The sequence below is a fragment of the Octopus sinensis genome, linkage group LG10 (genome assembly GCF_006345805.1).
Source record: "Octopus sinensis linkage group LG10, ASM634580v1, whole genome shotgun sequence".
NCBI lineage: Eukaryota > Metazoa > Mollusca > Cephalopoda > Octopoda > Octopodidae > Octopus > Octopus sinensis.
The window spans coordinates 14683321-14704189 of record NC_043006.1 but is presented as its reverse complement, the minus strand read 5'-3'; the positions used below and the strand labels follow the sequence as shown (position 1 = coordinate 14704189).

The 20869-nt window shown below is 37.3% G+C and overlaps 1 protein-coding gene across 9 annotated transcripts in view; it reads right to left on the bottom strand.

The window, feature by feature from the left end:
• The window catches only part of LOC115216827 (probable ubiquitin carboxyl-terminal hydrolase FAF-X), a 195689-nt gene that overhangs the window by 60204 nt on the left and 114616 nt on the right, over positions 1-20869 (bottom strand). For all 9 annotated transcript variants that reach the window (XM_036506287.1, XM_036506286.1, XM_036506285.1 and 6 more), the window contains 11 exons: positions 18455-18526; positions 15617-15720; positions 13172-13289; positions 12498-12805; positions 9747-9987; positions 8552-8689; positions 6759-6879; positions 4662-4789; positions 4437-4499; positions 1829-1920; positions 486-723 (listed from right to left, as the gene is read on the bottom strand). In XM_036506287.1, the coding sequence (XP_036362180.1) occupies positions 486-723; positions 1829-1920; positions 4437-4499; positions 4662-4789; positions 6759-6879; positions 8552-8689; positions 9747-9987; positions 12498-12805; positions 13172-13289; positions 15617-15720; positions 18455-18526 (1623 nt within the window). The remainder of the gene's footprint in view (positions 1-485; positions 724-1828; positions 1921-4436; positions 4500-4661; positions 4790-6758; positions 6880-8551; positions 8690-9746; positions 9988-12497; positions 12806-13171; positions 13290-15616; positions 15721-18454; positions 18527-20869) is intronic.

Genomic DNA, 20869 nt, shown 5'->3' with positions numbered 1-20869 from the left:
TGGAGCGCTAAGAGTATCATACGAGTGAGATCGTTGCCAGAGCAACAAGCTGGCCTTCGTGCTGATGGCACGTTTAAGCACACCATTCGAGCATGATCGTTACCACGTCGCCTTACTAGCACTTGTGCTGGTGGCACGTGAAACATTCGAGCGAGGTCGTTGCCAGTGCCGCTGGACTGGCTCCTGTGCAGGTGGCACATAAAAAGCACCATTTGGGCGTGGCCGTTGCCAGTACCACCATTCTGGCCCTCGTGCCGGTGGCATGTAAAAGCACCCATTACACTCTCGGAGTGGTTGGCGTTAGGAAGGGCATCCAGATGTAGAAACTCTGCCAGATCAGATTGGAGTCTGGTTCGCCAGACCTCAGTCAAATCGTCCAACCCATGCTAGCATGGAAAGCGGACGTTAAATGATGATGATAAGTTAGAGGATATAAATGTACATCCTAGATGATTAATAATTAGAATTGTGTTAATTAGTTTTACCTGTTCTTTCAGTTGTTGACCAAGGCGTGCAGCCACATTCCTCAATGTGAACTCAGATGTTGAGTTGGGGATGTATATCAATGCTTGTTGAAGAGTAACTGCATAATTATGTTCATTAACAGGGATTGGAGTGGTCTGAGAATCAGCACTACACGCATCAACTGCAACTTGAACTTTGGCATGGCCAACAGTTGTGGTCATCAATTTGCAAATCTTCAGAACTGTCACATAGGCACTCCTAAAAACCAAAGAAATTAATAATAGATCAATGGAATTTACATCAATCAATTATATTATTTACATAAGATTAAATTATGTAAGAACATCGTATTGGATAGTGAAATAAAAGATTGATGAGAAAAAAGGAGCTTTTAAGCAGTACATTTTTGATTTATAATATTCAATGATATGACAGTGAAATAAGTGATGAGACAGTTAAATAGAATATTTATGGGAAAAAAAATACAAAGACAAAGTCTTCTAAATGGTACTTTTCATATATTTATAAAGAGACTATTTCTTAATTTTTACCGGTTTTACCAATCAGACAAGAGATGCACAGAAGTAAATCAACAGTCTAGAAATTTTTACTATATTTCTATATTTACTATATTTCTGCAGATCAAAAATTACCTTTGATCTATAACCAGAGGAGGATCTTTGTATTTAAGAGCAACCATGCATCCTGCTGTCTGGCGAGAATGAAATTGATCTGGCTAGCAGAGTCACCTGATTGATAGGTTATCAGGTGGCTAGTTGGCTTCCCAAAGTTGGGGTTGCAGATCAATAGGTTATTTGCACACCCTCACTACCTCAATGACCTTATCCACCCATTTCTCTGCAAGAAGTATGCCCACACCTTCTTTTCCATCACTATTACCTTCCCAGAAGAGTTTATACCTATGTGCTTTGCCTGTGAGGACTCTGGTTGAAGCTCCTCTCCATCTTACCTTTTGTACGCAACATACATCAACATCATTTATTTCTTGAGTGAAACCCTATTGTTTTATGATGAAATGAACCAGGTTATGGTCCAGAAACTAAGGCAGGTACATAGCATTTCGTGTTTCAGTCTTGTTTCTATAGCTTTAATGGACTGTAACAACTGTTTTGCTTGTAGAAATATGTGTACTCCAGTATAACTTCTAGAATTTCTGAAGATATTTTATATATTGATTTGCGGCTTGTCTGGTGATTCAAAGGAAATAAGTTAGCTGCAAATTCTCAGAAGAACAAGTTATTTTCTTAAATCTTGCTTTTGGTTGAACAGAGAGAAAAACGTCCACATATTTAATGATAATTGTAGTGAAGTTTCATATTAGCAATTCGATAAGCTAACTTACCTTCTAGTAGGGAGATCAGCATTTGGCAAGAAATTATTTTTCATTAACATATTTAAAGATAATTGTACACCACCACTACGTACAAAATTATACTGGAAAGAGAAAGAAGAGATCTTTTTAAGAATGAGGAAACAAAAACCAACAATCACAAAATTCAAATATTAACCTAAAATTCAAACATCACTATACTAATTTCATTCAACAGGCCACACCTGTATATTTAACCCTTTAGTAATCGGATTACTCTGTCAAATGTAATGCATATTTATACACATTGTTTTGAATTAATCGTGCATAATCTTGTTACATCATTATTTCAATGATGTGGCTGTATATTTTAAGAATGACTGGCACTTGTGCCCCTGCTAGTAGGGTGCCAAGAGCACCATCCGAGCGTGATCGTTGCCAGAGCAGCCAACTGGCTCCGTGCCGGTGGCGCGCAAAAGGGCACCATTCGAGCGTGATCATTACCAACGTCGCCTTACTGGCACATGTGCCGGTAGCATGTGTAAAAAGATTCGAGCAAGGTCATTGCCCATACCGCCTGACTGGCCCCGTGCCGGTGGCACATAAAAAGCACCCACTACACTCTCGGAGTGGTTGGCATTAGAAAGGGCATCCAGCTGTAGAAACTCTGCCAGATCAAAATTGGAGCCTGGTGCGGCCATCTGGTTTGCCAGCCCTCAGTCAAAATTGTCCAACCCATGCTAGCATGGAAGGCAAACGTTAAACGATGATGATGATGATGATTGTTTTGTAGGTGTGAGAAACTGGATCTGGTTGATCTGAACATAAAACAGGTAGAATATTTAGGCCAGATACAGTCAGTTTAATTGCTGAAGGGTTAAAGTAAATAGCAAAAACTAAGCACTAGTATGCCACTATTTGTCCTTTGAGTAATGATAAATAGAATAAAAATAAACAAAAAGGACAAGGAAGGACTGATAATCGCTTTCCATTAGGACATTAACCCTTTTGTTACTAACCTGGCCAAAACCGGCTCTGGCTCTGTAGTACAAATGTTTTGTTTTCATAAGTTTTGCATCAAAATATACCACCAAACATTAGTTGCAATTTATATTCCTAACACTAGTTTAATGATAGCTAAGTTATTTTACTAAATTCTTTGTTATATTTAAAATAATTGAAAGAAACACAGAGCATCTCAAAATAAATACGGTAACGAAAGGGTTAAAGAATTTTACCACATGATTTTAGAAATACCTTAACTGTTATGTGACATATTTAACTGTATATAAAATCATTGTTTGCTTATTGATACATATTCTCTAATTATTCCTACTAGAAGTATGAATTTGCTGATAGGTGTAATTAAAGCAATGTTCAAAAAAAAAAAGCTGCTAATCAGTTCTTGATAATCATAATGAAGAAAATTAATATTCTAAATTTGGAAACTATTTCAATAAATTTAAAACTCGAGAATAAAAATAGACAATTTTAATAGTTAATTATATTTTTAAAATAGGAATAACATACACAACATTAAATAAACTTTAAATTTATTTCATGTCTAATACCAATAATTACAAAAAGGTTTACCAAAACTGTAATATAATAAAACAGTTATAAAATTGGAGTATATATTCATATAATTATTTTAATGGCTAATCAAGGAAGGAAGAGCAGCACTCTTCTGAGAGTGGTAGGAGGAAGGGAGCAAGTTATCTTCAAACTGGAAACCTAGCCCAGATGTTTACAACAGGGGCCACTGCTACAGACACCCAAGGGCCAGGTGATGGCATTAAACTGAGTAACAGATAATGTCTTTCACCAAGAACAGATATTCCCTCCAAAGGGTTTCTACAAAGTTTTTGTCTGCCATATTTTACTTACAACACTTTGGTTGACCTGAGGCTAATGTAGAAGATGCTTACCTATGATGCCATGTAGTGGGATTGAACCCAAAAACATGCAGCCATGAAGGAAGCATCATAATGACACAGCTATACCTGCACCCATTACACAGATAGAGAGACTTTTGAACGCTCAATGTTAAAAATGAGCTCTGTCTTGTTTCAAATACAGTCGTCATCATCATCGTTTAACGTCCGTTTTCCGTGATAGCACAGGTTGGACAGTTCGACCGGGGTCTGGGAAGCCAGGAGGCTGCAACAGGCTCCAGTCTGATCTGGCAGTGTTTCTACAGCTGGATGCCCTTCCTAACGTCAACCACTCCGTGAGTGTAGTGGGTGCTTTTTATTTGCCACTGGCACAGGTGCCAGGTGAGGCTGGCAATGGTCACGATCGGTTGGTGCTTTTTACGTGCCACCGGCATAGAAGCCAGTCAAGGCGGCGCTAGAATAATCTCCCATAGGTTTTTCTGCTGCACATGGCAGCTAGTAAAGTTAGGCAGGGGGTAATAGCATCTCCATATAACTAAACTTTTACCATTTATTTATTTTTTTTTTAATTACCAGAATAGTTTGAACCAATGCAGATTATGTGTTGGCTGTTGAAATATTAATCAAGAATGGTAAATCTGGGAGCGGTTTTTTTTTGAGTTGTATGTAACATACAATATAGAGTGAAACATTTAAATGTTTATTAATAGTTTGTATTGAAACAGTGATAAAATAGAAGACAATACCTGAAATTCAAAAGCATCATCAGAAATTGGAGCACCTGCTGGCATCAGCAGACTGTAAACCACCTGAAAAAAAAAAAAAAAACAACATAATTTAACTGTAATTACATAAATATGTACAAACAAGTATTTATAAAAAAAATTAGTAAATGAATATGAAAGAAAAAGAAAATAAAAATTTGGAAAAAATTAAAGAAAAATGAAAGCCCAAGTTTTATTTCTACATACCTCTACATTGTAGAGAACTTGAGTTGAGGAGCCAATAAAAAACATGCTCTCAAGGGCAGCTGAAATACCACTTTCAGCTCTGGCATGTTCCATACATATACTGCGGAATTTCTCCATTGTATGGGTATCTACAAATAAAAATACACGGTGAGTGCATATCCATAAAAATGTAGTACAATATCAGTTCTAGACAATAACACATTACTATTATGACTTCAGGATCTGCAGGTTGGACCTCATTAATCCAGGTTTCACAAACCCTGAAGTTTTTATGGTCCCAGGACAGTGATTTGTATCTGATGATCCTTAGTTTGCACGGCAGCCACTTGGCCAGCTGTAGCACTCCAAAGCTTATATTAATGTTTGTCACAAATGACTTTTTACTGACATCTTAACCCCTTAACCCTTTCATTACTGTATTTATTTTGAGATGCTCTGTGTTTCTTTCAATTACTTTAAATATAACAAAGAATTTAATAAAATAACTTAGTTATCATTCAACTAGTGTTAGGAAAATATATTGTGACTAAGGTTTGGTGGAAGATTTTAATTCAAAACTTATAAAAACAAGACATTTAGTAACCAGAGCCAGAGCCGGTTTCAGCCGGGTTGGTAACGAAAGGGTTAAGTCTGTCTACTGAGTGACCAGTTAGTGAACATGGTGGTAATACAGTAAAACATTAAACATGGCATTAACTCTGTTACAAAGGCTGTCAAAGTCAACTACACTTGAACTATGTACTAGCATTAGTAACAGGCACGGGTATAGCCGTGTGGTTTAGTGTACTCTCCAACCATGTAGGCTCAGGTTCAGTCACACCGCATGGCACCTTGAGTAAGTGGTTTCTACTTAAGCCCCAGACCAACTAAAGCCTTATCATTAGAATTAGTAAATGGAAACTGAAAGAAGTTCATCATATGTGTGTGTGTGTGTGTGTGTGTGTAACATGGTTTTGATATCATGTGATGGCTGTAAATGAGCATAACCATCATACAAACAATGTTTGTATCCAGACTTCCGTGGAAAACCTGTTTGGCTATGGGGGAAATATTATCTCACTGGAAACAGGTGAGGGTTGGTGACACGAAAGACATCCAACTACGGAAAAGCTGCCTCAGCAAATTCATGGAAAAGAGAACATTAAATGATAATGATGATGATGATGAAAACACGTCTAATACTGCTGGAGTATAATATCAGGAGGCAGTAGATAATGTAATATTTTATTGAGATATATACTCTTCACTAGTGATGGGTGCAGAATTCTGTAAAAGCTTTAATATTATTATTATTATTATTTCCAGTATGGCTTATTGGTTAGGGTGTTGCATGAGGGCACATGGCTTAGTGGTTAAACTGTTACATTCACAATCCGGCAATCATGATTTCAATTCCTAGACCAGGTGATGTATCGTGTTCTGGAGCAAAACACGTCATCTTACATTGCTCTGCAATCACTTCGATACTTGACGCATGGTACACCATGCACCTGTTCAGACGTCTATTTGATGGAGGGAGTGAGCTAATATGCAGCACCATAAACAAATTATGTGTACAAAAAACTGAACACTTATATGTTGTCTTCGACGGAAGTGTCCATCATTATTATTTCCCACAGTGTAGCATCAATGAATTTAAAAACTTGCAGCAACCTGAAAGATGCATGATGCATTCCTAAATCTGAAACCCCCTTCGGTCACGACACAGACCATGGCATTGCACCTAGAAAGTTGCCCTCCCAGGCACGTCTGGGCAAGGTTGTTTATGGAAGACCAGCAGTCACCCATGCATACTGGCCTTCCCTCTCCATGCCACCGATGTTATCCAAGGGAAAGGCAAAGGGGCCGATACAGCTTGGCACCTGTGACGTCGCAACTCATTTCTACAGCTGAGTGAACTGGAGCAACGTGAAATAAACTGTCTTGCTCAAGAACACAACACACAGCCCGGTCCGGGATTCGAGCTCACAACCTCACGATCATAAGCTCCACGTTTTAACCACTGAGCCATGCGCCTTCACATTCCTAAATAGTTCTTTTTAAATTTATATGCAAGGTTCCAAATATATACACATACAAATAATAATAATAACATACCAGCTGACATAATTTTTAAAAGAGCTCTAGCTGTGTCTCTTAATTTTGGTAACTGAAGATGACAACCTAAGTCCGACAGTTGGAAAAGAAATCCTGTGTAGCGATTCACTTGAGCCATAAGCTGGAAAAAAGACAAGAGGAAGAGAAACATTCAGCAAAAATAGAACAGAGTTAAACTGATTGGTAATTTTAATATGAAGATTATTCTCATATTTACACTAAAAATAATATTAGCACCATCACGCTGCTGCCCAAAGCATATCTTTTGAGATTTTCATGTACCACATTTCTAACAAACTGTTAAATTTCTCAAAGCTCTACATCTTTACTCCTCATCATTCACCACTTAAATTACTCTATAACAAAATACTTCATTCTTTAACATTTCAACTGACAATATCTGAACCAAATATTCTACTTGTTTTATGCTCAAAACTAGCCGGACCTGGCTTCTCACACCCTTCTCTACAATGTCATTGTAACAATAAACAACCATACTATCAAAATCTTGAAGCTACAAGATTATGCAGGATTAATTCAAAATAAAGTGAATAAATAAATATTACATTTAACAGCGTAAATCTGAATGCTACATCTCACTCTTCATCATTCATCACTTAAGCTCCCCCGTGTAACTGCTTTACTCTTTATCTCACCCTACATCATTCACAACATAAACTGCTTTGTCATTGCTTCACTCATCATTCTCCACTCTTTAAGCCTCTACAACTCATTCCCCATCATTCATCACTTAAGCTACACAATCACTACTTCTCTTAGTAAGCCTCTGTTTCTCCCCCATCATTCATCACTTAAGCTACTCCCTCACTTCTTCAAATGAGGTAACTACATTATTTGCATATCTCAAGATGCTAAGTCTCATGAAAACGATGACAAGAGACCACAGCAAGTAACGAGATGTTATGAAGGAACACAGCTGTCCAACCCATGCCAACGTGGACAAAACAGACATAAAACTGATGACTAAGAAACAAGTACATTGGTAATCAGACAAAATATTACAATTAAGGTTACTATTATTAGAAAAACAATTTTTAAATAAACTTACTAATATCATACAGATTATAGACATTTTCAATTTTCAAAGTTCATATATTCATTAACTTTTTATATCTTCAAATAACTCAAAATTCATCTAGATCTCCATTTTCTCAACCTAGAAAGCACCTCTGCCATAGGGTCCCATCATTAGACTTTCCATTTGGATTCTCAAGCATGACCAGCAGAGACTATGGTTATTATCCAATCATCTTGTTCTAAGTCTACTCCTAGGTCTTCTGTTGGTTGGCTTAGTTTGAAGAATTTTGTCTAGTAATTCTTTCATAAATCTTTATATATAAAAGTCAAGTTGTGTGTCTGTCTCCTCCGATTTAGATTCCTAACTACTCCCACATTTTGCGGTGCAGTTTAACCAAAACCGGGTATCTTATAGTCGTGATTCATATCGAGTCCTTCGGGGTATTAGCGCGCGTCTACGATGAGTCTACGATTTTAAAAATAATTTACCATCATTTTTTTCCATTTTAATGCATTTTTTCCGCTATTATATAAGGAAAGTAACTCTCTAAAAATGTCTACAATGAGTCAAAGATTTAAAAAAAAATTTACCATCATTTTTTTTCCCATTTTTAATGCATTTTTTTTGCTATTTTTGGCTATAACTCTCTAAAAATGCTTATATAGTTATTTCCCTTACAAACCCGAGCAACGCCGGGCGATACTTCTAGTCATTTCTGTAAACGTAACAAATATTGAGTCAATAATGTACTTACCACACCAGGCAGACAGCTTTCAGCTTCTATGTTAGGTCCATCATAAGTATTATGAGGAGAACCTCCAGAGCTATCAGAACTACTGTCTGGGCTGGAAGGCATATTACTTCCAACTTGTACCAATTTAGCCGAGACGGCCTGAAAAAAAAAAAAGAGGTTTCTTCATGAAAAAAATATTTCTTCACATGTTAATAAGAATCATAAAAAATTTTCTTTCATTACTGATAAATGCAAACACACAATAGTAATGATATCTAAACAATTTGTTATTCACAATTGGTGTGATTCTATACTGGTGATGGAGTCAAGTTTGTGAAAACCCAGTCAAACTGATCTTCACAATAAACACAGAGATAGACACAGAAATACATATACACACTTACATACACAGGCATAAATATACATACATTGTTTCGTTTCAACTACGGAAACATTTTCTACACAAAATGTTGCTCTTTTCATACTTTTTATTTAAAGTTTCCAATTTTGGCACAAGGCCAGAAATTTGGGGAAAGGAGTCGATTACATCAACTCCAGTGTTCAACTAACCCCAAAAGGATGAAAGGCGAAGTCAACCTCAATGGAATTTGAACTCAGAACATAAAGATGAACAAGGCGTAGGAGTAGCTGTGTGGTAAGTAGCTTGCTTATGAACCACATGGTTCCAGGTTCAGTCCCACTGCGTGTCACCTTGGGCAAGTGTCTTCTACTATAGCCTCAGGCTGACCAAAACCTTGTGAGTGAATTTGGTAGACGGAAACTGAAAGAATCCTGTCATATATATGTATGTGTCTGTGTTTGTCCCCGCAACATCGCTTGACAACCGATGCTGTGTGTTTACGTCCCTGTAACCTAGCAGTTCAGCAAAAGAGACCGACAGAATAAGTACTGGGCTTACAAAGAATAAGTCCTGGGGTCAATTTGCTTGACTTAAAAAAGGCGGTGCTCCAGCATGGCCACAGTCAAATGACTGAAACACGTAAAAGAGTAAAATACTGCTAAGCATTTTGCCTGGCATGCTAATGATTTTGCCAGCATTTCCCCTTAAATCCAAAGATAAAATATCAATAACAAAAAAAAATACAACTGTACATTTTTTCTTCGTTTCTTTTTTATGAGATGTCTTTTGATTACAGAGTCATGAAATGAAATTACATAAAAGAAGATATAACATTTCAAGGAGATTACCACTTACAGTTCTATCTCGAAGAGGAATTTGTGATATCAATTTTTTATCTTCACTAGGATCTAGAAGCTCTCCATTAACATACATGTCAACTTTAATGCTACTACTGCTAACTTTCACTCTGTTTAAAATCTGTCGTCTCACAGAACCTAAAGTGTCATTGGTATGGGACCAGATATCAAGATCTTCTATATGCCTCCCTTGGTTAGGAAATCTCACAGATAATGTCACTAGGCGTCCTCGACAAGCTCTGCAAAAGCAAAAATAATTACAATATTATAATACAGTAATAAAATACATAGCATTGTCATCATTTTAACATCCACTTTTCCATTCTTACTGGAATATGTTGAGGCAAATTTTCTGCAGCCAATGTCCTACTTGTTGCCAACCCTCACCTGTTTCCAAGCAAATCATGTTGAATTAAAGATATCCATTATAAGTTATAAACTTGGGAGGCTACACAATAAATGGAGCCAGAATGGAAGAATGGGAGATACCATCAATGTAGGTATTGTAAAATGAATGATAAAATGATGACCGCAATGATGAAATATGATATAAATTTGAATATAGGTGCAGGAGTGGTTGTGTGGTAGGTAGCTTGCTTACTGACCACATGGTTCTGGGTTCAGTCCCACTGCGTGGCACCTTGGGCAAGTGTCTTCTATAGCCTCAGGCCGACCAAAGCCTTGTGAACGGATTTGGTACACAGAAACTGAAAGAAGCCCATCAAATATATATGTGTGTGTGTCCCCAGTATCGCTTCACAACCGATGCTGGTGTGCTTATGTAAAATAGTGGTTCAGCAAAAGAGACCGATAGAATAAGTACTAGGCTTACAAAGAATAAGTCCTGGGGTTGATTTGCTTAACTAAAGGTGGTGCTCCAGCATGGCCACAGTCAAATGACTGAAACAAGTAATTAAAAGAAAGAATAATATAATATAAATTTGAAAATTGCCTTTCTGAGGTAGTTGCAAGTCATCTCTGTTTCAACAGCGAATACAGTGTCATCATCACCATCCTTTTTTCTGAGGTAGTTGCAAGTCATCTCTGTTTCAACAGCGAATACAGTGTCATCATCACCATCCTTTTAATGGTCACTTTTCCATGCTTCCATGGGTCAAACAGAGAATTCAGCGAGGCAGATTTTCTACAGCTGGATGCCCAACCTGTCACCAACCCTCACCCGTTTCCAAGCAGGGTAATATTTCCCAATAGTCAGACATGTTGTTCAGAAGACGAAAAACAAACAATGCTTGTATGGTGGTTCTTATTCTTTATTGCCCACAGGGGCTAAACATAGAGGGGACAACAAGGACAGACAAAGGAATTAGGTCAATTACATACATACCCCCCAGTGCGTAACTGGTATCTTAATTTATCGAAACCCTGAAGGATGAAAGACAACAGCCAACCTCATTGGAAATTGAACTCAGAACTTAAAGACAACAAATACCGTTAAGTATTTTGCCCGGCGTGCTAACGTTTCTGCCAGCTCGCCGCCTTTACTGAAGGCTTTACAGAAACTGAAAGGCTTCTTTCAGTTTCTGTCTAACAAATTCATTCACAAGATTTTAGCTGGCTCAGGGCTATAATAAAAGACACTTGCCCAAGGTGCTATACATTGAGACTGAACCTATAATTATATGGTTGGGAAGCAAGCTTCTTAACCACACAACCAGACCTGTACTTATATTCTGTCATAAAAATCCATTATAAAAAAATTAAAACCCAGCATTTAATGAAGAACAGATTTTATCAATTACAGAAGGATGAAAAAAATGAAAAACCTTTAACTCTAATCTGCAGAGGTTAGCCTATTTTATTATCAACATTCATCTAGAAAAATCGAATCTTTTCTCTTTGAATGGCAGATTGAGAAATTAATTTTTTTGTAACTAAACACTTTCAGATTTCTTACACTGGTAGAATGTGTCCTATAAAACATCTTTTACTCTTAGTGTTTTTGAGAAAAGCTTATATTTTCAAAGTTATTTTGTGTTAAAGTTGTCATATTTCGGTAATTTCAACCAATCAATGACGTGTATTCAGCTGAATAAAATTACTGCTGTTGTTTGTCAACAACAACTATCGGCAGTGTATATTTCATTTGTCACTGTTATTTATGACATATTTCATCTCAGTTACGTTTGTATGAATAAACAAGTGTATCTGAAACATGTTTAATTCATGGCACCACCATAATCATTCGTGCATTTCTACTACTTTTAGTTTTTCTTCCTGTTTTTCAGCAACAATTTTTGGAAAGACCTTTTTTGCCCCCACTCCACCCCTCCAATTTCTTCATTTTTCACTTTTTTTCCATAACTCTAACCCTAAAACCTTAACCCTAACCCTAACCCCCTAAAGCTAAAACCAGTACAAATGCACAAACAATGTCATAAATAACAGTGACAAACAAAATATACACTGCCGATAGTTGTTGTTGACAAACAACAGCAGTAATTTTATTCAGTTGACTACACATCATTGATTGGTTGAAATTACTGAAATACGACAACTTTAACACGAAATAACTTTGAAAATAGAAACTTTTCTCAACAACACTAAGAGTAAAAGGTGACACATTCTGCCAGTGTCCAAAGTTTGAAAGTGTTTAGTTACAAAAAATTAATTTCTCGATCTGCTGTTCAAAGGGTAAAGATCCGAAAAATCCAAGAACTGTCTTGTAACATTGCACTCCAACTTACCAACCAACCAAACAGAATGAGAAAGACATAAAAATAAAACCTACCTTCCCAGAGGTAATATTGATCTTTCTTCCCCATAGGCTTCATCACATTCCGCAACATACTCCTTGAGTACAGTGAGAACACGAACCATACGCATTGCTTCTTGCATAACTCTATTCTTACTCTCTTTGTCATCCTCTAACACACGAACAATGTCATAAGATGGTTTCAGACGGTCTATACAAGTCTGAATGAAGTCTTCATGAATATCTACATGGTTCTGTTGTAATTGAGGACCAAGGTTAGTAAATATTTCCTTTAAGAGAGCAACAGGTTTCTCAGCAACACTTTCTGGACTGTTTAAGATTACCTGAAAATAGAAGAAAATATGTAAATATTAAAAATACTGATTTTTAAAAATCAAAACATATCCTAAATTAAGAAGTATAAAGGTAAACAATAATAATCTTTAAAATTTTTCCGTCATATTAAGTGTTAAGAAACTTATTAATAGTTTTAGCATGAATTAATTTTACAGAAGTAAACCATGGAAAACAGTACATAACAATATAATTAAAACTGTCTTTTTAAATGCGATCTTTAAAAGATAATTATTTCATTAAACTGTGTGTATCATTATTTCATTAAAATAATTTTTAAAAGAAACTTTTGCATACTTTAAGATGCTTATAAGATAATTTAATCTCTTAGGCTTATAACAGCATTATATACATACCCTCCATAAATATTCTAAACCAATCAGTTCTAGATCATTCATCATATGACCTCCTCTTCGTTTGACTACGAGTTTGTTTTCTTTCAAATTGACATGCTTAAAGAATCTCTCATAACAACTAAACAAAACAAAACAAAAAAAAATAATAATTACTGTCCAGTTGTCTTTCAAAAAAAAAAAATGTCAACCAACAAAACAATTTCATATTTATTTAAATTTTATTAATTTCAGCAACATAGTTACAGGATAGCAAGGTATTTCTTTCCTCTACAACAACACATTTCTTCCTAACTCTCGGCCATGGGCAACCACAGAACTTTCTGAATAGCATGCCTAACAAAAAAAATTATCTTCAATTTCATTTTCTAAATTTTTTTTTAGTAATGCTGCCCACCTGATAATGAACCATGTCTCAAGCGGGCCCACTCCTCAAAACAGGTTGCACAAGCCTGATTTAGCCTTTCAACACCTGTCATGAAGCTTCCTCTACTACACTCACACTCAATCAAAGGAGATTTTTCTGTCTTGCAGGTGACATTACTAGTGCCAGAGCCAGAAAAATAGCACCCACTCTGGAAAGTGGTTGGCATTTGGAAGTGTATCCAGCTAGAAACCATGTCAAAGTAGACGGAGCTCGATGCAGTCCTCAAGCTTATCAGACCCTCTTTCTGATAAGGCCCATCATCATCATCGTTTAACGTTCGCTTTCCATGCTAGCTTGGGTTGGACGATTTGACTGAGGGCTAGCGAACCAAATGGCTGCACCAGGCTTCAATCTTGATCTGGCAGAATTTATACAGCTGGATGCCCTTCCTAATGCCAACCACTGTGTAGTGGGTGCTTTTTACATGCCACCGGCACGGGGCCAGTCAGGTGGTACTGGCAACGACCTCGCTCGAATCTTTTACACATGCCACTGGCACAGGTGCCAGTGAGGCGATGCTGGTAACGATCACACTCGAACAGTGTTTTTTACATGCCACCGGCACGGAGGCCAGATAGCCACTCTGGCAACGATCCCGCTCGCCCATGTTAAATGATAATGATAATGATTTGTATTGTCAACACTAAGAAAGTAATGTTGTGATCAAACTTTCTTTTTCCTTCTCGATGTAAACGCTTAATAAGTATTTTTAATAAAAAAAAAAGAACAAAGTATGAATTGTGCTTGTTATACATTTTACTTCCTTCAATAGGTAACCGGAAATAATTTCAACATATGACAACTTTACATTTAGAATAAGATCTTTTGCACTATCAATTATACAAGGACATGGTGCCACAGTGTAAACTAGTATTTCTAAAATTTAACCTTTTAGGTACCAACCTGAGACCATCTTGGTTCTCTGATACAAATTTCATGTTTTACAATGATTAAAGTTAAAACTTTCCATCAAAATTGTAAGTTAGTTTATATTTCAAACTCTAGCTTAATAATGACAGTTATTTTCTTAAATTCTTTACTTTCAAAATTAACTGAAATAACAGAACTGTATTTCAACAGAAATATGGTAACAAGAGTTAATATTAAGAGTGAATACATCATTCAAGTTCTCAAAAGATATATAACAGAAGAAGATATGTGTATTTCTGGAAGACAGCTAACAGATGAACCAGTTAAAAGTTCATAACAAATAATATCTGTCTATTACTAACTAATCAAGCTAGAAATAATGTAATTTATTCCAAAGTCATCATCATCATCTTTTAACGCCAACGTTTTGTTGCTTGCATAGGTCGGATGGAATCCACTGAGACAAATTTTCAACAGATGGATGCCCTTTCTGTCACCAACACTCATTTCCCAGCAAGGTGGTATTTCCACATTATAACTAATCAAGCTAGAAAATATGTAATTTATTCCAAAGTCCATCATCATATCTTTTAACGCCAACGTTTGTTGATTTGCAGAGGTCGGATGGAATCCCTGGACAATTTTCAACAGATGGATGCCCTTTCTGTCACCAACACTCATTTCCCAGCAAGGTGGTATTTCCACCAAGGCCAGACATGTTTGTCATAGAAAACTGGAAACAAATAACACAACTTGCATGTCTGTGACACTCATTTACAACCATACAAGTATTATGTGATGTCGAGACAAAAGGCCATGTCCACTCACACATACATTATCACATACACACAACAGGCTTCTTTCAGTTTCCACTCACAAGGTTTTGGTTGTCCTGGGGCCCTAATAGAAGATATTTGCCCAAGGTGCTGCACAGTGGGCCTGAACTCAAAACCATTTGGTTGGGAAGCAAGAATCTTGAGACCACAGAGCCATGTATATAAAACAATACATGCTAATTTTACGTATTTAGAATGGAAACTCCAAACACCAAGATTAAAACCTTTACGACCATGTACAAATTATTAAATACTTCCACAAATAATACAACAATATGTATAAGTTTCCAAAAAAAAATAAGGAATATAACTTACTTCATTCCATTTTCTGTAAGAAGAGCAGGATCTAACAAGAGGATATTTTTCTCAAAAAAATCTCGAGTAATATCAGGATCAAGATCTGGTTCTTCTCCCATTAACTGAAAGTAGACATTAAAATTAACTTCATTTAAAATCACATTTATAAAAGAAGTACATGAACATGGACATCGAAATAAATATCAATGGGAATAGTAGTTGTGATACCTGTGCTGGTGGCACATAAAAAGCACCATCCAAACATGGCCATAGCCAGCGCCAACTCGACTGGCTTCTGTACCGGTGGCACATAAAAAGCACCATCCGAACGTGGCCGATGCCAGCGCCGCCCCGACTGGCTCCTGTGCCGGTGGCACATAAAAAGCACCATCTGAACATGGCCGTTGCCAGCGCCGCCTTGGCTGGCTTCCGTGCCGGTGGCACGTTAAAAGCTCCAACCGATCATGGCCGATGCCGGACCCCCCTGGCACCTGTGCAGGTGGCACGTAAAAAGCACCCACTACACTCGCGGAGGGGTTGGCGTTAGGAAAGGCATCCAGCTGTAGAAAATCTGCCAGATCAGTCTGGGCCTGGTGCAGCCCCTGGCTTCCCAGACCCCGGTCAAACCGTCCAACCCGTGCTAGCACGGAAAACGGACGTTAAACGATGATGATGATGATGATGAATGATGTCGTCTCTTGAAAGAAGGGTATTTAAAAAAAAAAAACTACAATCAACGATTCTAGCCTTTAATTTTAAATTTTATACTAAGACCTACTATATCGTATTTAGTAAGCCATCTTCAACATCATCATTTTAACATCTTTCCCAAGCTTTCATGGATCAGACAAGAGTACATTGGGGCAGAACTTTTTACAACTGAATGCCCTTCCTGATGTCAGCATCTCTTTCAAACAAAATAATAATCTCCCAATCTATTAAATAACAGCCCAGGATTGTTACACAGAGAACTGGAAACAAACAACACCCTCAGACAAAGCCCTTTTTGTTTGCAAAGAATGCACAAGTCAAAACATCTCAAGAAGCCTGGTTATGCATTTGTAGTGGACTGCAAGCAAATGACACATTCCCCATGAACAATGACACCATTGTTTACAACAACGGGGTCGATAAATAAAGTACCAGTTTCGCACTGGGGTCAATGTAATCGACTTAATCCCTTTGTCTGTCCTTGTTTGTCCCCTCTATGTTTAGCCCCTTGTGGGCAATAAAGAAATAAATGTTTACAACAGCAAATACAACTAAAGAGGAGAAATACAAAAACACACATGATGCATTTTGTGTGTCACCGGCATGGGTACCTTTTGCATGTCACTGGCACAAGTGCCTTTTGCATGTTACCGGCACGGATGCCTTTACATGTTACCAGCACAAGTGCCTTTTCTGTGCCACCAGCACAGGTACCTTTTGTGTGTCACCAGCACGGGTGCCTTTAGCATGTCACCAGCATGGGTGCTGGTGTGTCTCAACACTGTTAATGAACTATTCCCATTAATAATAGAAATTATAATAATGGTCTCAAACTTTAGTGCAAAGCCAATAGTTTTGAGGAGAGGGACTTAGTTGAGACCCTCAACCTAGTACTCCGCTGGTACTTTATTTTATCAACTCCAAATGGATGAAAGACAAAGCTAACCTCAGTAGGATTTGAACTAAGTATGCAAGTAACTGAAAGAAACACTACATAAATTTCTCCCAATGCTCAGAGGATTCTGCCAGCTTAGCCCCTACCTGGTGTTTCAAATTCTGACACAAGACCAGCATATTTGACTCCTGTACTTGACTGGTACTTTATTTGAGCAACACCGAAAGGATGCAAAGTAAAGTCGAACTCAACAAGATTTGCATTCAGAACTTCAAGAACTGAAAGAAATACTACAAAGCACTTTGTCCAATGTATTAACAATTCTACAAGTTTGCTGCTATCTGGCCTCTCACACCTATCCTACAATGTTTCTCTAAATAAATAAACAGTCACCTCATCACAATCCCACAGCTATGAGATAATACACAATTAACCCTTTAGCATTTTAACCAGCCGTATCCAACCCAAATACTCTTCTTTTTTATTACACTCAAACCAACCAGATCTGACTTCTCACACCTGCCCTACAATGTCATTCCAAAAATAAACGATCACATCATCAAAATCTCAAAGCTACAAAGTAATGCATGATTAATTTAAAACAATGTGAATGAATAAGCATTACATTTGGCAGAAAGACTACCATCCCCGCCCACTATTTTCTCCACCCTGCCATTTTTTAATTTTTTTTTTTTTTTGCCAAAAGCCCGTTTTCGGGTACAGAGATTCCAGAAAATTGCCAAAAATCAGCATTGCTAAATTCCCACCCACTCACAAATTCTTCAATTTTGACTTTTTCCCCCTAACTACAGAAATGTTTTAAAATGTTTGTCTGGATCATAATGTCTGTATTTTTCTGCTTATTTAGAAAGAAAAAAAACTTCTTAAAAAAACATTTTGGGAAATTTTTTCAGTATCAATCTCTGTATTTTCCCATATATTTTGAAGAAAAAAAAATTCTGAAAAAAGTTTAAAAATGAAGGAAATGGGGGTGGATTTTAAATTGCCGATTTTTGCCAAATTTTTTGGCAGATTCGTATTCCCCATAGCTGAAAAGTGGGGTTTGTGTCTAAAAAACAAATTTAAGAGAAAGGGCAGTTAGGAGGGGGCAGAAGTCTTGCCCATTTGGCAGAAGAATCTGAATGCTTTAATTGAAAACCATGTGGATAAATAAGCATTACCTTTGACAGAATAATCTGAATGCTAAAGGGTTGATATTAGTAATAATAATAATAATAAATGATTATTACCTTAGCAAACCATTTAAAGCAGGACTCTCTGTCAGCCACATATATAGCATTTTCAGCTAAACATTTCCAAATCTGAAAAGAAAAGATTTAAATAAGATAATATACAACAATGGTTCCTGAAAAGACAAAATTTATTAGTTTTGAAGCTATTACAAAGCACAGTCATTAAGATAATAGTTTAATATGATTCTTAATTTATTTCTTATGTACAAACTATTCAACTACAGTCATTTTGTCTTATGCAGGTATGTCTGGTCTCAAAGAACAACAGTGGAAGAAAGCATTAATTAACTAACATTAAGCATTAGCTTTTATGTAACTAAATCACAAATTTTACTGATATTTCTAAAAATAATAATGATATTAGAGATTCCAATTTAGTTTGTAATGAAAACTAATTACAACACCATGACTAAATGACATCAGGTAATGAAAGATCTAATTTTGAAAACAAAAAGAAATTAATACCATGAAGTGTGAAATTCCCATACGATAATAAAAAAAAATTAGTAACTGGTCATTTAAATTAATCATCTTTGCTAATATCATGTCACCTCAGCTGCTAATGTTTTGAACAAGCGTTCAACAGAAGCTTGTTAACATAAATTAAGGTCTTTCACTGAAAAACTATACTGCTTACAAGAAGGGGATGTTATAAGATAATTAGAATAAAAGCCATTAACGAGAAACAATTGAGTAAAATATAAGAACAATGACTTTTGAAGAGTTTATTAATAACAAAATAAAGATTTGGTTTTAGTTATAAAAAAATAAATAAATGCACCCTTTTAAAGCCTGGCCCGGTTTCTATGGCGTATGTGTTCCCCAGTTGGACGGGACGCCAGTCTATCGCAGCATTACTCATTTTTGCCAGCTGAGTGGACTGGAGCAACATGAAATGAAGTGTTTTGCTCAAGAACACAACGTGTTGCCCGGTCCAGGAATCGAAACCACAATCTTACGATCATGATGCTGACACCCTAACCACTAAGCCACGCGCCTTCACAGTTTTAGTTATGGACAAAAAAAAAATGAAAAAGACATGATAAAGCATTTTACTTATAAGAAGCATTTTAAAAATTTAGTATTGCAAGGAATTAGTTTTTGGTTTAATTCTATCTGCCATTCTGGGCCGGTGGCACATAAAAAGCTCCATCCGAATGTGACCGATGCCAACCCCGCCAGCACCATCCGAACATGGCTGTTGCCAGTGCAGCCTCCACTGGCTTCTGTGCCAATGGCACATAAAAAGCTCCATCCGAACGTGACCGATGCCAACCCCGCCCCGAATGGCTTCTGTGCAGGTGGCACACACCAACCGATCGTGGGATCCCGGAACATCTCGCTGTGCTTGAGGAGACCTGTTGAGTCAAGTGCATCGAACCAAAATATCAATGTAAACAGCAGTTGTGATACCTGTGCCGGTGACACATAAAAAGCACCATCCGAACGTGGCCGTTGCCAGTGCAGCCTCCACTGGCTTCTGTGCCGGTGGCACATAAAAAGCACCATCCGAACGTGGCCGTTGCCAGTGCAGCCTCCACTGGCTTCTGTGCCAGTGGCACATAAAAAGCACCATCCGAACGTGACCGATGCCAACCCTGCCTCGAATGGCTTCTGTGCCGGTGGCACATAAAAAGCACCATCCGAACGTGGCCGATGCCAGCACCGCCTTGACTGGCTTCTGTGCCGGTAGCACATAAAAAAGCACCAACCGATCGTGGCCGATGCCAGACCCCTCTGGCACCTGTGCAGGTGGCACGTAAAAAGCACCCACTACACTCGCGGAGTGGTTGGCGTTAGGAAGGGCATCGAGCTGTAGAAACACTGCCAGACCAGACTGGAGCCTGGGGCAGCCCCTGGCTCCCCAGACCCCGGTCGAACCGTCCAACCCGTGCTAGCGCGGGAAACGGACGTTAAACGATGATGATTATGTACTGGCGAAGGCCAAAACATAGGGAGGAGTTCTTTTCCAAAATAACTTTCTAACAAAAAATAAAAACAAATAATCTTTAATGAATTAAAATTATGATTACTATAAATTCAAAAATAACATTTCTGGTCTCAATTTAAATCGAATTTGGCAGCAACAATTGAATAAGATAGCTGTAAAAAGGATATCAGAAGTAAAATTCAGTTCTAAAGGGCTATAAAACACAGCCTGTCTTTCATAAGGAAAGGCTTATTCTTGATGACATCACTGCATTTGTTAACATACTAAAATCAATAGCCAACTCCACTCCATAAAGTGGCTAACACTGTCAAATTATAAAAGGCTACAATAAATAAGACAAGTTCCAATTAAAAATATTCAAATAATACTAAATTTGGATATTTATTCCAAAGAGCTTTTTATCTACAAATATAAGGCTCAAATTTTCTTATAAAAAGAAAGCAAAATTTTAAAAACAAATG